Source organism: Pantherophis guttatus, chromosome 14 (genome assembly GCF_059756535.1).
Source record: "Pantherophis guttatus breed Tessera chromosome 14, ASM5975653v1, whole genome shotgun sequence".
NCBI lineage: Eukaryota > Metazoa > Chordata > Lepidosauria > Squamata > Colubridae > Pantherophis > Pantherophis guttatus.
In genome coordinates this window covers 2,662,781-2,678,257 of record NC_142076.1, presented here as the reverse complement: position 1 = coordinate 2,678,257, position 15,477 = coordinate 2,662,781, and the positions used below count along the sequence as shown (strand labels likewise).

The window sequence follows — 15,477 nt, the reverse complement described above, 5'->3', positions numbered from 1 at the left end:
GCAAACGTATTTTTTATCAAAAATTTATCTGAAAATAGCAATAGCACTTAGACTTATATACAGCTTCACAGTGCTTTATAGCCTTCTCTAAGCAGATTATAGAGTCAGCATCTTGCAACAATCTGGGTCCACATTTTACCGACCTCGGAAGGATGGAAAGCTGAGTCACCCTTGAGTTGGTCAGGATCGAACTGCCAAATTGCAGGCAGCCAGCAGTCAACAGAAGTAGCCTGCAGTACTGCATTTTAACGACTGCGCCACCATGGCTCTACCGCGGACAAGGGCCAGCCAATAAAAACCTGTGGCATTTGATCTTTTCTAAATGCTTTTTTCCCAGCCTTACTCAGCCTTCTAGCATCAGTAGAAAGTGGCAGCAGATGAAGGAATAAATCTTCGGGGGGGAAATCTAAGCAGAGGAAGGACCTGGCAGTAGGGTAGGTGTCCCAGGGACTCCATCTTCTCACTATATAACAGAGTTCCCCCAACATTTCCAGCTTTGTGGACCGGCGGGGGGTGGGGGGGTGGGGGAAGGAAGGGAGGGTTCCACAGGAGTGGCTGGTAAGCACACAACTCCATTTGCACAAGTGGCGTGCACGCGCTCCTGCTGCTCATGCAAATGGATCACGTGTGCATGTGCCCATTCGCTGCTTGCACAAGTGAGGATGCGCATGTGCATGCTCGCCGGCTGTTTCCACAGCCCAATAGTGATCCCCTCACAGCCCACTAGTAGGCCATGGCCCACAGCTTGGGGATCCTAGCCACAGAACCCACTCCAACATTTCCTGAACCATTTCCTAGGACAAGCCTGCTGGTGGGCATTGGAAGAAGAGGGCACCATTTTGTGGGTCCTGGAAATTCTCTAATGAGGGAAGACATCTGAACTGCTCTAACATGGTGCTGGATGAAGGTGGAGCTCTATCTACAGTCAGGTCCAGAAATATTGGGACATCGACACAATTCTAACATCTTTGGCTCTATACACCACCACAATGGAGTTGGAATGAAACAAACACAATGTGCTTTAACTGCAGACTGTCAGCTTTAATTTGAGGGTATGTACATCCAACTCAGGTGAACGGTGAACAGCAGTTTGCATATCTGCCTCCCACTTGTTAAGGGACCAAAGGTAATGGGACAATTGGCTTCTCAGCTGTTCCATGGCCAGGTGTGTGATATTCCCTCATTATCCCAATAACAATGTGCAGATAAAAGGCCCAGAGTTCATTTCAAGTGTGCTATTTGCATTTGGAATCTGTTGCTGTCAACTCTCAAGATGAGATCCAAAGAGCTGCCACTATCAGTGAAACAAGCCATCATTAGGCTAAAGAAACAAAACAAACCCATCAGAGAGATAGCAAGAACATTAGGCGTGGCCAAAACAACTGTTTGGAACATTCTCAAAAAGAAGGAACGCACCAGTGAGCTCAGCAACACCAAAAGATCCGGGAGGCCACGGAAAACAAGAATTCTTTCCCTGGTGAAGAAAACACCCTTCACAACAGTTGGCCAGATCAAGAACACTCTCCAGGAGATAGGTGTCAAAGTCAACAATCAAGAGTGAATACAGAGGGTTCATCACAAGATGTAAACCACTGGTGAGCCTCAAAAACAGGAAGGCTAGATTAGAGTTTGCCAAACAACATCTAACAAAGCCTTCACAGTTCTGGAACAAGATCCTATGGACAGATGAGACCAAGATCAACTTGTACCAGAGTAATGGGAAGAGAAGAGTATGGAGAAGGAAAGGAACTTCTCATGATCCTAAGCATACCACCTCATCAGTGAAGCATGGTGGTGGTAGTGTCATGGCTTAGGCATGTATGGCTGCCAATGGAACTGGTTCTCTTGTATTTATTGATGATGTGACTGCTGACAAAAGCAGCAGGATGAATTCTGAAGTATTTCAGGCAATATTATCTGCTCACATTCAGCCAAATGCTGCAGAACTCATAGGACGGTGCTTCACAGTGCAGATGGACAATGACCCAAAGCATACTACAAAAGTAATCAAAGAGTTTTTGAAGGGACAGAAGTGCAATGTTATGTAATGGCCAAGTCAATCATCTGACCTGAATCCCATTGAGCATACATTTCACTTGCTGAAGACAAAACTGAAGGGAAAATGCCCCAAGAACAAGCAGGAACTGAAGACAGTTGCAGTAGAGGCCTGGCAGAGCATCACCAGGGATGAAACCCAGCGTCTGGTGATGTCTATGCGTTCCAGACTTCAGGCTGTGATTGACTGCAAAGGATTTGCAACCAAGTATTAAGAAGGGAAAGTTTCATTTATGATTATTATTCTGTCCCATTACCTTTGGTCCCTTAACAAGTGGGAGGCACATATGCAAACTGCTGTAAGTCCTACACGGTTCACCTGAGTTGGATGTACATACCCTCAAATTAAAGCTGACAGTCTGCAGTTAAAGCACATTGTGTTTGTTTCATTCCAACTCCATTGTGGTGGTGTATAGAGCCAAAGATGTTAGAATTGTGTCGATGTCCCAATATTTCTGGACCTGACTGTATGTAAGAAAGGTTAGCTTTAAGCCCAGCCCACCCTCCTTTATGCTGACATTCCTAGGCCCAGGTGGATGTTTCGCTCCCTCTCACCTGGCTGCTTCTGGCTGCTGCTCTGTCCTTGGCTGTCGGAGACCAGCTGCTCGTGGGTCCCGGTGCTCTCACCCGCCTGGCTGTTCAGCAGTTTAGATGGCGCCCTCAGGTTGGCAGCAATCCCCGGCAGTGGCTGTCCTCGCTTCAGGAGTTGCTTCTGCTCCTGGTGCCGAAACCGTGGCGGGACTTCTCGGGGTGGGTAGCGTGGTGAAGACGGCTGCTGCGCTTGTGGATTGTTGCCCACAGCCCGTTTGGCATTATTGTTGCCACTAACACTGCCGGTGACTATAGAGGTGGTAGGAGGGGCTGAAGCAGGGAGCGGCTGGTTTGTACCAGACTTTGGGGGTTCTAACACTGTCCGCCCCCAAAGAGAGGAGGAAAGGAAGGGAGAATACATTTGGTAAATTGTTGCAAATACGATCTCTTTAAAAAACACAAATACATAAAGTGGCTGTTAAGGTAAGAGCTAGTTGAGCATTCCTTTATTTAACGGGAAGTAATAATAATAATAATAATAATAATAATAATAATAATAATAATAATAATAATGATGATAATGATAATGATGATAATGATGATAATAATAATGATGATGATGATGATGATGATAATAATAATAATAATAATTTTATTTCTATACCGCCCTTCTCCCGAAGGACTCAGGGCGGTGTACAGCCAATTTAAAAACACAAGTAGTCTTATCGACTGAGTCTTACATGCTACTCTGGTTGCAAACAACTCTGCATTTCTAAAATAAGTTTCACTGTGATAGGACTTGGCATTCTACTGTTGCCAGGCATGAAACCTCTTGACCAGCTAATTTGAAAATTGGTCTCTATAATCTGTTCAACATATTTTGAATATTTTGACATGTTTACCCAATGTATCGACATGCACTTCATTCAGAGAAGAAACAGTACTCAGAAGCTTCTGGCAAAAAAAAAGTAGTCCTTCATTGGACTGGTGAAGCTTTGGCCAACAGCTCCAAGTTTTCCCTTCACCACCAGAGCAGCACCTAGCACCTAGCAAAAGGTGCATCAGGAATGTTCAGGTCCACTTTGAAGGCAGGAAGCTGCTACTGGGTCTGGCCTTGTAAATGGAAATTGCCTGGTGGAGCCATCGCTTTATGAATGAACGATGACCTCTCAGGATGGACAGAATGAAGAGGGGGCAGAGACAGGAGGGACAGGAGCTGACAAACACTTTCTCCAACTAAGTAGAAGCGTGGTGGCCTTAGAGCAGGGGGTCTCCAACCTTGGCAACTTTAAGCATTGGCAACTTTAAGCTTTGCTGGCTGGGAAATTCTGGGAGTTGATATCCGTCAGACTTACAGTTGCCAAGGTTGGAGACCCCTGCTTTAGAACATTTCAGAAGGCCAGGTGCAGTGCAATGGCACTAGTTCCTGTTCTTCTTTTTCGGTGGAGTGAGAAAGGAATAGGCAGCAATCTGGCCATATGTTAATATTTCATCTTGAAAGAGCCCATGGAAAGCAAGGAAAAGGGCACCCGGGAAAATGAAAGAACAGGGGCAACTGTGGCTGCCTCTGACTCACTTCTCTGGACCCAAATTGTAAAATGAAAATCTCTGGTCGAGGAGGGACAAGTGGAAAGAGGAGACACTGAAGGAAGAGGGCAAAAGAAATCAAAGGAGTCACATGTATAAAGACTGAAGAAAATTTCTGTCACCCTAAGAGCCATAGGGAGCAAGTGGCGAATGCTTTTGAATGGCAGAGAATACACCCATTTTTATCTCTGGCAGAATTCAGAGGCAAGAATGACTATATAAAACAGAGTAGTAAATGAGTCAAGTTGCACTGCAATGAGTTTAATGGTTTATTTCCCAATCATATTTTACTTGGATCAATCTCTTTAAAGCTATTACCTCTTTAATCTATATATCAATGGGAAGCAAGCAGCATATCGAAATGCTGCTATTCTGGATCAAGGAGGGGTAGCTAAGCGCCAGCTGAGATACAACAACACTGACGGTGAAGAACTATTCTGTTGTTTACAGACAAAGGAGAAAATTAAAAAGCTATGCCTTAAGCTTTGCAGGTTTATTGAGTTAATCCTTTCTGAACACAGACAGGGGTATTTGATCACTTGCACGTCTCTTCCAGCTAATGATTCACTTCTACTCAGAATAATTCCAGAGGGTGGAGTAGAGCTGTGCAAGTCTGTAGTAGCAAAAATAAAAATTAAAAATCAGGAATCTGGTAGCATCTTTATCAACTCGTGCCTTTTAATAAAATCTGTAAATCAAAAAAGGTGCCCCCAGATTCCTTCAGAATAATTCTGCAAGCTAGAAATATTGCCAAGTCTGTGGCATCGAATGGATCCCATGGACAGTCCTTGACTTACCAATGGCCATTTAATGATAATAATAACTTTATTGTCATTGTACGTGTATACACAGTATACCCATACATCGAAATTCACTTAACACCCAAAGACCAGGTCCAACACACATTAACAGTCCCCAAACACCCCCATCCACCACAAATTCCCCACCCCTAAACCACCCATTGGCTGAAGTCACAACAACGGCCTGGAAAAGGGGGATTGATGGCCTGTAAAGCATTTCCGGCTAGAGCAAAACATCCTCCTCCTGCAGTCACATGATTGGGCATTTGAAAACTGGCTCACTTTTACAACTGGCTACAATGTCCTGTGGTCTTGTAAACATAATATGCAACTTTTTTTGCTGGTTTCTGGCAAAAAAACACTATTTGGGAGAGTGGATTCAGATTTTTGACTGCAAGATTTGCTTAGCAACCATTGTAAAAACCGGGTCTGGTCACCTGGTGCCTCAACTTCTGTCTGCAATGACTTATAACCAACATTCTGTCCCAATTAATGGTCTTAAGTAGAGGACTACATGTAAGGATCTTGATCACCAACTAGTGGCTTGGGAAATGGGTCCTTCACCTGTTAGTGGAGAAGTCCATATATATTAATGGCTATTAATATGGGAACTGGACCAGGCAAGTGGTAGGTGAGCTCGTGAAGCTTCATTTGCATATAGGTGGGATCTAGGTCACGTATGTGAAACCATCTCGCCCCCACTTGTCCGTGGAGCCAGAAAGGTTAGGGACCACTGCATTAATATGTATTGCAACAGTTTGCTTAAGGTGCTGGACTAATTCACAGGAGACTGTGAATTCTAGGCACCTCACAAGGGCTGCTGTTGTGGAGAAAGTAGGAGGAAGAAGCAGTCTTTATTGGTATGTTTGGTGCCTGGAATTGTAGATGGGGGGGAGGGGGGAGGCGGTGATAAACAGTTAAAGAAAACCAGTAGCAACACCAACATTTGATGCAAGAGCGACAGTATTACATTAGCTTGGCCAGAATCTTTTCTGAAGCAGGAAACCAGATGTTTGCAGATCAAGAGGGCCGCAGGGAAGTTCAGTTTTATTTCTCACAGAGAACAAAGGCATGTTATCAGTGTGAGAATGTCCTCCCCAACACAATATTTGTGAATGGACACTATCAAGAAAGCCTACATCTTCTGCTTTTCAGTTTGCTTTGATTTCAGACAGCTTCCATTTTATTTGTTGTGGAAAAAGAGGAAAATGTTTCTCTTAATGGGAACTTCATCCCAGAGGCAGAATATCTGCAAAGATTCATCACATCACTGCCAACTAAAAAATAGGCTAGCAGCCAAACTCAGAGAGTACTTTCAGGGCAAATTAGGCTTCAGTAACAACTTCAAAGGATTATTAACCTGCTTACTCTCTTGACTGGTCTCACTTTGATGCTTGCATGATCAGCTATATTGATCATACCGGAACCCTTTGCAAGATTTCCTATTTTTCCACTTGAATACAAGCAGGGATTTTCTAGGAGCATCTGGTCCTAACTTTCAATTATTTGAACAACTTCGGTAAAGACAAGATCTGGTCATCCGTCATCTGATGAAGACCCATCCTAATACAATCAGAAACTAAACCCCTTTGTTGCACAAGATGGAATAATGTTCATTTAATTATTTGTCCTCTTATTGCCACTTTTAAAGCATGGTTCATGTGCTGCTCTAAGGATGGCCCAACAAGCGCTCAGCCTTTGAATGGCGTTGAATGGTGAGCAACAAAGCCTCCACCATAGGGCAAGCGCCACTCAGCACTGGGGAAGCCTTTTTGCCCATCAGAAATCGCGCCATTCACACAATGATATGTATAAATTAAAAAAGAAATAAAATAAAAACTTGATTAAAAAAAGGGGGGGGGAGAGAAACAAGAAAGACCTGCCACTTTGCAACGCTAAAGACTCTGCTACAAGCAAAATGATGAGGATGAAAGGTTTTTCAGGTATTTTAGTAAACCCAGAGAAAGGAAACTGATCCAATTTTAAGGAAAGTGTTTTTCTTAGGCAAAGGGCACATACTTATTTTCCAGAAAGTATGCATTTGCAATACTTAAGTTTTAATTTTTGCTCTCACGTAAGAAAAATAAAAATGCTAAATTTTGCTGTTATTAAGGCTCACTTTAACTATCAACTAGAAATATATGGAAGTTTTTGAAATGAAGACTATTCAGAGAGCTGATGAACATACTACATATCTGCAACTGAATGCCTTCGCAAGATCAATCTCCTCGGTTCAACTGAAAAGCATCTATTAATGTTAAACAAATAAATCCCCACAAGGATATTTTAGTGGTAGGCAGAAGGTATAAAGGATATTGAGCATGACCTGCCCTGTTTCAGGCTGAAAAACACCTCTTCTCTTACCGTTACAGAAACGCTATTGAGCTTGAAAGGCAGAATACTTCCAAACCGGCTGGAAGATGGGGGAAACCACACGTTAAGGTAGGAATCAACCACTCTGAACTCAAGACTGTTTTGGACTTAAAACAGAGTACTTCAAGTTCAAAGCACTTCAAATTTGAAACATCCCCCCTTCAATTATTTCAATACAAGGTGCTTCTTATACATCAAGCACATTTTCTAGGAAGCACAAGGGACAATTAAGTTAACTAACGAAGGAAAACAGTTTAGCTGGGTTCAGTTCATATGATGAAGGGCCAGATTTCTGCTCTATCAACCATAAAACATTTGTAAGCTCTTTAACTAAAACGAAGAGTCTCTGGGAAAGAACCCATAAGCTGCATACCTTGGGGGGAGGGGGGGAATGAAAATGTTAGTTTGTTCAGGGTAAATGTTGCGTGAGAAAAGGGAAGAGGGCATCTTGCCCAGCCCTCCCCAGCAGAAAAGCAGAACAGCCAAATCAACAGATACTTAAATCTCTTCTAGCCTTGCAGATTGGAATTCTTGTGAAGAGGAAAAAAACAATGAAGGCAACTGGAAAAACCCAAGACTCACTGAGAATTTAATCTGAGGATGACACCGGATTTCATAAGCAAACAAACAGGATTATCACTGCCAGTTTCAGCTGGCAAGATGGGAAGCAATCAGGAAACTCACAAGAATTGATTATGTGAGAGATGCAACTGAAGCCCTGCCCCATTGCAAGCCTCTTGTTAACTTTTACAGCATCCCTAGGCTATCCCACTCTTAATGCTCTCTGAGCATCAACAGTAAAAAAAACCAGGAGTCTCCAAACTCAGCAACTTTAACTCTTCAACTCCCAGAATTCCTCAACCATCCAGTCAGATAGCCAGCAAGTCTTTTAAGTTGCCAAGTTTGGACACCTCTGATATAAGATAGCAGTACAATCTGAACAAAGCCACAAATACAGTGGCATCCTATAAAAAACAAAGAATCCATTCTAGTGTGGAACGAATTATAAAAAAAACCTTCCCATGGGAAAATGCTTCTCTTTTGAATTAAAAAATAAAATAAAAGACTTTAAAAATTGGACACTAGAGGGAACCAAAGATTAAGAAGAACATCCAAACTTGATTTACCAATAGAGAAAAAAGCAAAACTTTTTAACATAGGATGTCTTCAAGGATATTTGGGGACAATGGACAGAAGTTAATATCTGCCTCCATAGACAGACTGTAGTTACAAGTTATTATGGGACAAGAACAAGTATTACCTGACATTACTGAGATTGATTTGAAAGTGGCAGCTTAAAAATGACAGGCTACAAGAATGGAATGGAAAAAGACGCTATACTGGACATACACAAGAAACCTGCTGACATCTTAATAATTATAAGGGACGTGCTAATAACAAACCAAGAAAGTGACCTGGATAATTTTCATAGATTAGATTTTCAAAAGAGGCTTGTTAACATTTTGAAGAATCTTGCGAGAAAGGACAAGAAAAGAAAAAGACATCAAATTCTAAGACATTATTTGAAGGGATTAAAGATTGGTTAGACTAAAAAGGAGTATAAAGTTGATGTACTTAAGATTAAAATAGAAATGTTATCTCTTAATGGATTCTGCTGACATCAGAACTGAAATGACAGTTTTTATGCATTTGTTAAAAGATGGGATATGGGAAAAAGAGATCATTTGTTGTATTTTAAGAGAAGAGATAAGCTACTAAAATTGTCTATACTTGTGATGTAGGGGGAAGCCATTTCTTTACATATTTCTTTTCCTTTTTACTATATTCTTATTTTTTTCTATTTCTATATTTTTCTTTCTTTTCTGCACCTTTTACTTTTTCTTTCTTTTTTTAGTTTGTATTCGGTTTTACTGTTGTAACCTTTGATAAAAATACTATTTAAAAAAGGAAAATATGTGTAAGGATTGAAAATTATGTTATAATTTAATAGAGAATTTGGGTTAAATGATGCACTGTTGATACATGACTCCAGAAAAATTATCTAGCATGTATAAAACTTCCAAAAAAAAACCTTCAGCTTTTAAAAATTTCTTTTAGTTTGTATTGCTGTACATTATAAATTTCAATTACATTACTATAAAATGGTATTTCTAATTGTTGTTAGAAATGTAAATAGCACGATGGAGCTTTTTACCATGCATGGCAATCTTATGAAAAAGTGGGGAAAAAATCTGGGAGACATATGATGAGGCAGAGTTTTAAAAATTAACACTCAGTTGAAACCAGAATATTTTTTTACTAGGATTTATGGATACAGGTAGTCCTTGACTTATGACAGCATTTGAGACTGGAATTTCTGTCGCTAAGTGGTCCCTATAATTAATAGAATCCCACATTTGGCGAGACAACTTAACAGTAACAGAGTTGGAAGGGACCTTGGAGGTCATCTAGTCCAACCCCCTGCTTAGGCAGGAGATCTATACTAGGGATTCGAACCGCCGACCTTTCTGATCGACAAGCTCAGCGTCTTAGCCACTGAGCCACCTCGCCAGGCTCTGCCTGCTTCCCACAACCAAAGTCAGTGGGGAAGTCAGTAGGAAGTTCCAAGTTCCAGGCCCACAGGCAGATAAGCTGGGTCAGAGAGGGAACAGGAAAGGTGTGAGAATGGCTGGTGCAAACATACAGGAGATGGGAAGATGCACGAACGGAAGTGACCCCAGGGACTTGAAACTTCCCTTCTCAGCTTCCCCAAACTTTCTGGGGAAGCTGGCAGGAAAGGTTGCAAATGTCACATGATCATGGGGCACTAGGAAACTGATCATAAGTGTGAAGGGATACAGGTAGTCCTTAACATACAACTATTTGTTTAATGGCCAATCCAAGATTTAACCGGGCTGAATAAATTTGACTTATGACATGTCTGTACAATTATTACTATTGCAGCATTCCCACAGTCACCTGATCAAAATTTGGGTTCTTGGCAACTGGCATGTAACCCCCTAGTGAGCTGGCAACAAGCAAAGTCAATGAGGGAAGCCAAATTCCCTTAACAACCACATGATTTGTTTGACAACTGTGTGATTTGCTTAATGATCATGACAAAAGGGCTATAAAATTGGGCACAATTGATTTAAGTACCAAGCAAGTACCAAGAAACTTCTGGGGTGATTCTATTTTTAAATCTATTGCACAGGTTTACAGAGAAGGAAAAGGAAAACATAAGACACTGAAAGAGAAGGATTCGCTCCATTTCAGGTGCATGTACATGAGAAAAAGGATTTTTCAAGTCTGCCAGCCTTCCTGAATGGGTAAGCCAGACAGGTAACACAAACAGATGAGGAGCCAATTCTTTGTTATTAGACGGCTACATTAACAGAACCTTGCAAGTTTGAAGGTACAAACTCCTGCTACCACTTCATCCTTTCCGCTTCCTCCTAAGTTTCTTTCTCTGATTCTAAGCCGCTGGGGGCTCCGGCCTCTCTTGTCTGACTGTTTCCTAGGCAGTCTCTCTTTCCCTTGTCCCCCCCCCCCCAAGTCTGCCACATATCCCACAACAATTTTAGAGTTGATCCATTTTGTCTATTTCTGACCTAATGCACTGAAATGGAATCACGGTTTGATCTTAAACACAACCGTTGAAAAACACCTAAGCGCTCTAATGAATCTGGTATACAGTGCATAACTTCACCATTTTGGTTTTCTGAAAGCAAGGCTTTTAGCTTCAAGGGAATAAATTCTGGCTTTTAAAATGCTACAGGCCACAATGTTTGATGAGTGATCGGTAGCATTTCCATCTGGATCTCTGCCACTCTCTCCTTCCACTTCTCTTGCAGATTATGAACCACGAGATGCTTAGCAGAAGGAATTTCCTTGGGTGAATTTGTTGCCTTTTGCTCTCCTAACTTTGTTGGTCTCAGCGATGGGAAGAGCAAACTGCCTGCAGGTGCTTTTCAAACCACAAAGATGAACACCTGGAAGTATCTGATCCTACCTCCATCAGGTCTCTTATAGAATCTGCAGTCAAACCATCCCCCATACAAGAGGATACATACCGAAGTTATGGGGAAATAATTGTAGTATTTCAACTAACTTACCTTTGTTTTTTTGTTCAGTGGCCTGTGAAGTAAAAAAAAAATAAAGAAATTTGGTTACTGATTTCCTGACTTTGATCACTACTAAACCTACTACCAATTTAGGGGCATTCTTGGCTTTCTTAAGGCATGCCTAACCAGAAATGAAAGGCTGTCACAAAGAGCGGTGGGTATACTTGTTTCTCTATTGCCCCAAAGGTAGAATCAAAACCAACAGAATAGAATAGAATTCTTTATTGGCCAAGTGTGGTTGGACACACAAAGAATGTGTCCCTGATGCATAAACTCTCAAGTGTACATACCAGCAATAAGTGGTCATGATCATAGTCATCGTAAAAATACATCCATATAAATCGTAAGATCCAACACTGCTACTATAATAAACTAGGAAGAATGACAAGCATCTCAGGAGGAACTCCCTGACTGTAGCAAGTGGCAGGTGACTGACATGTAGTGATGAGGTTGTGCAAAGAAGGCCAGGCTATGGAAGGGAAACTTACCCAAAACGGGTGGAGATTATCTGAATCCTTTTCAGTCAGGATTTTATTCATTTAAATCAGGGGTCTCCAACCTTGGCAACTTTAAGACTTGTGGACTTCAACTCCCAGAATTCCTCAGCCAGATTTGCTGGCTGAGGAATTCTAGAAGTTGAAGTCCACAAGTCTTAAAGTTGCCAAGGTTGGAGACCCCTGATTTAAATGACAAGGCTGCTCTATTCCTTGACGACTCTGGGCTTTTTGTGCCAGTTGGTTGTGCCTGTTTCTGCAATGCTAATGCTAATGGTCACTAGTCTAAAGGATGACCATTGTCAGGACCTAATGGGGGGAATGGGTCCATCTTGGTGGTCTTGATACCATCAACCGGAGCATCCTCCTGCACTGCTTTATGAGCTGGGATTTGGCGGCACCATCCTGCAGTGGTTCCACTCCTACCTCAGCTGGTGATCATGGGAGATCAACACTGTAGGTGGAAGGGGTCTCTGCCCACATCCTCATTACCATTCAGTTGGATGGCTGGTTTAACACCCCCTACATCCAACCTGGAATCTATACAGCTGGTACAAAATGTGTTGCTATATTCCTGGTGAAACAGCCCCACCAGACCAAAATAATACCTACTTTGAAGTCACTGCAATAATTGCCAGTTGGCTTCCAAGCCAACTTCAGAGTGCTGGTAAATTCCTTTAAAACCCTGTACAGCATAGTGGTCAGATACCATTATAGCAAGGTCTTGTTAGATTCAAATCTTCCTATCTGATAATGAAGAGAGGCCTGTGCAGGACCCTTTCCCTTCAAAGTTCACAGGTCTTGGACCAGGTCTTCTCAGGGATGACCCCCCTCTGTGGAATATTCTCTCCCCCCACTCCCTTGTGTGCAGATGGGCCTGCAGATGGCATTTCATAAGCACATGAAAGAAATCTGGTTCAAACTTTAATTTGTTTAGCTTTAAGGGCACCCATGAGGCATAGTGGTTGATTTTTAAAAAATATTTTAATTTTTTATATATAATTTTTTATTCTTTGATCTTATATCCTGACCAAAGTCCAGTTGGAATGGGGCAACCTATAAATATTGTGAAATAAGCAAACAATACTGAATGTTTTTTAGAAAGTGACTCAGCATATTACAATGGACTTTCAAGTAAAAGCTCTCAAAAGTTATTTCTATAGTAACAGAAGCCAATATTTGTTCTTCAACATGCCTCAAAATGTAGCTCTAAAAATCAAGTCTTCTGAACACTTAAGATAGTAAACTATCTAGTGAACTTGCATTTTAAACTAAGTATTGCAGAATAAATTAGAGAGTGGCCCTCTCTGAGGTCAGCTTGGTCTTCTGCCAGAACATTATTCAAGCCAAAGAGCTGATGGGGCAATGCATGGTCTTCCTATGTTGGAATGCTTATGGCTTGGCCCAATCCCTAGCAACCACGGCAAGTAAAAAGGGAGGTTAGTACAGGTGCAGCAACTGCTCTCTCCCTAGGCCTAAGGAATAAAAGGTAAGGGAATGATCGGTGACGGGGTTGTGGGAAGCAGCGTGTGGGACCCAGGAGGATGGGAAGCTGACCCTTGCAAGGCCTGTGGGGATCCAGCGAGGTGGGATGGGAGGATTGGGAGGGGTGTGTGTGCTGCAGTGACTGTGGACAATTGTAAAGGCGAATAATTGGGGGGGACGTTGCAGTGACCATAACTTTGAAACTGGGTTATAAATACCTTTTGGAAGGCCTGTTATAACTTTGAACCAGTCCTAAGTCAAGGATTACTTGTAGTTTGATTCTAATAAATAAGCTTCATGGAAACTTTTAGTAACCTTACACTACTTTTTTTTTTAAAAAAAATCTTCTAATGTCAAAACAAAACAGTCTCCCACTCAGACCTTTCTATTATAATATTTCAACTAGCTTCTGGCTTGCTGGAACCCTACCCCCAATTCTTTTTAAAAAAGGTTCTGCGAAAGAAACAATGGGAACTTAAGTCCCTTTATTGTTTCAATAGAAGGATGACAAAGGTAGTTCACGATGGGTGCTATTTGTCAACTAACAGAAAAAAGGTTAAGCAAATGATTAAAAAGAATATTACATCAGCAAGAAATAAGGAACAGTCAGACACACAGTGCCTGACACAGAAGTAGACAAACAGCAATGAATTAACTTCCAAAAACATACTTGAAACATAAAAACAGCAAAAAAGTTGACTTTATCTTCATGCATTGTATACTTTTGATTTTTGTTGCAAAACTCAATGAAAAATACAACATTATTTCCACCTGGTAACCGGAAAGCTAATACTATAAATGCTGAATCTAATGCACTTTCACAAAATAGTTTTGCATTCTACAATACTTTTGATAAAGGAAAGCATATACCACAAAAAATATGACAATAGGTATTTTTTTCAGATTAATAGGAAGCAAAAGAGAGCGGGGAGGGTATAATCGTGGTTTCTTTCAGCAAAGCTCTTGACTGGATAGTTTAAATTACCACCTTGATATACATACATTTTTTGGAGTATAAGATGCACCTTTTTCCCCCCTAAAAGGGGGTGAAAATTTAGGTGCGTCTTATACACCGAATATAGCCCCGCCCACCCACTGCCCCCCCTTTGGCCTCTGCCTCCCAGCAGTTTACCTCCTTGCAGCAAACAGCAAGAAGAAACAGCTCCTTTCAGCTTCAGCACAGCCTAATTAGCACAAGTTGATTGGACGCCTCCCAATTCTCAGCTGTTTTGCTCTCAGCTGTTTTGCGTGGGCCTCTGCTGCTTGTTGCAAGGAGGTAAATTGCTGGGAACAGATTCTTTTTTTCTTATGCTAATCGAGCTATGCTGAAAACGAAAATGAAAGTAAAGCAGGCTGTTTGCTGTAACAAGGCAAAATTGCTGGGAGGTTTTCTTGTTTTCCTTACCAAAAAAGGTAGGTGCATCTTATAGTCTGGAGCGTTTTATACTCCGAAATGTACGGGTATTTTACTTTTTTGTCTTGTCTGATTTTTATAACATTGTTTCCAAAACATTTCCAATATATTAAGAGACTATTTCCAGTCAATCATCTGAGCCCTAGCTAGGTAGGCATAAAGAAAAAGACCTGCAAAAGTCTTAACTGTCATGGGATTTTTTTAAAAATACTGTACACGGTATTTGAGGCAATTAAAGAGTCTTTTTTAGTGTAGATCCCCATGAGTGGCAGTTACCATAACTAACAATTTTACCGGATCCACTTATTGTTCAAAATGCTACCTTGTTGACTCCATGTGCCATGACTGCACCACAGGCTAATATTTATTGCCAATAATCAAACAAGCCGATAGGGCAGTGATGGCTAACCTTTTTGCCATCGCGTGCCAGGAGAGGGGGGGGCGGGGGGAGGATCGTGCATGCACGTGCCCACGCGCATGCACACGCAACCCCACCCACCCCTGCTCCTGGCACATGATGGCCTGGTAGGCCCATTTTTCTTTCTTACCTGATTCCAGATCCTTTCTATGGATCTGGGAAGGTCGAAAACAGCCTTTCCCACTCCCTTGGAGGCCCTACGGAGGCTGAAAGGGCCCATTTCCCAACTCTCGGTGGGAAGGAAGTGATGTTTTTT

General features: G+C 41.7%; 1 protein-coding gene across 2 annotated transcripts in view; it reads right to left on the bottom strand.

The window, feature by feature from the left end:
• The window catches only part of TNRC6A (trinucleotide repeat containing adaptor 6A), a 48,582-nt gene that overhangs the window by 19,476 nt on the left and 13,629 nt on the right, over nt 1–15,477 (bottom strand). For both annotated transcript variants that reach the window (XM_034420603.3, XM_034420604.3), the window contains exons 4-5: nt 11,402–11,423; nt 2,611–2,964 (exon numbers count right to left, since the gene is read on the bottom strand). In XM_034420603.3, the coding sequence (XP_034276494.1) occupies nt 2,611–2,964; nt 11,402–11,423 (376 nt within the window). The remainder of the gene's footprint in view (nt 1–2,610; nt 2,965–11,401; nt 11,424–15,477) is intronic.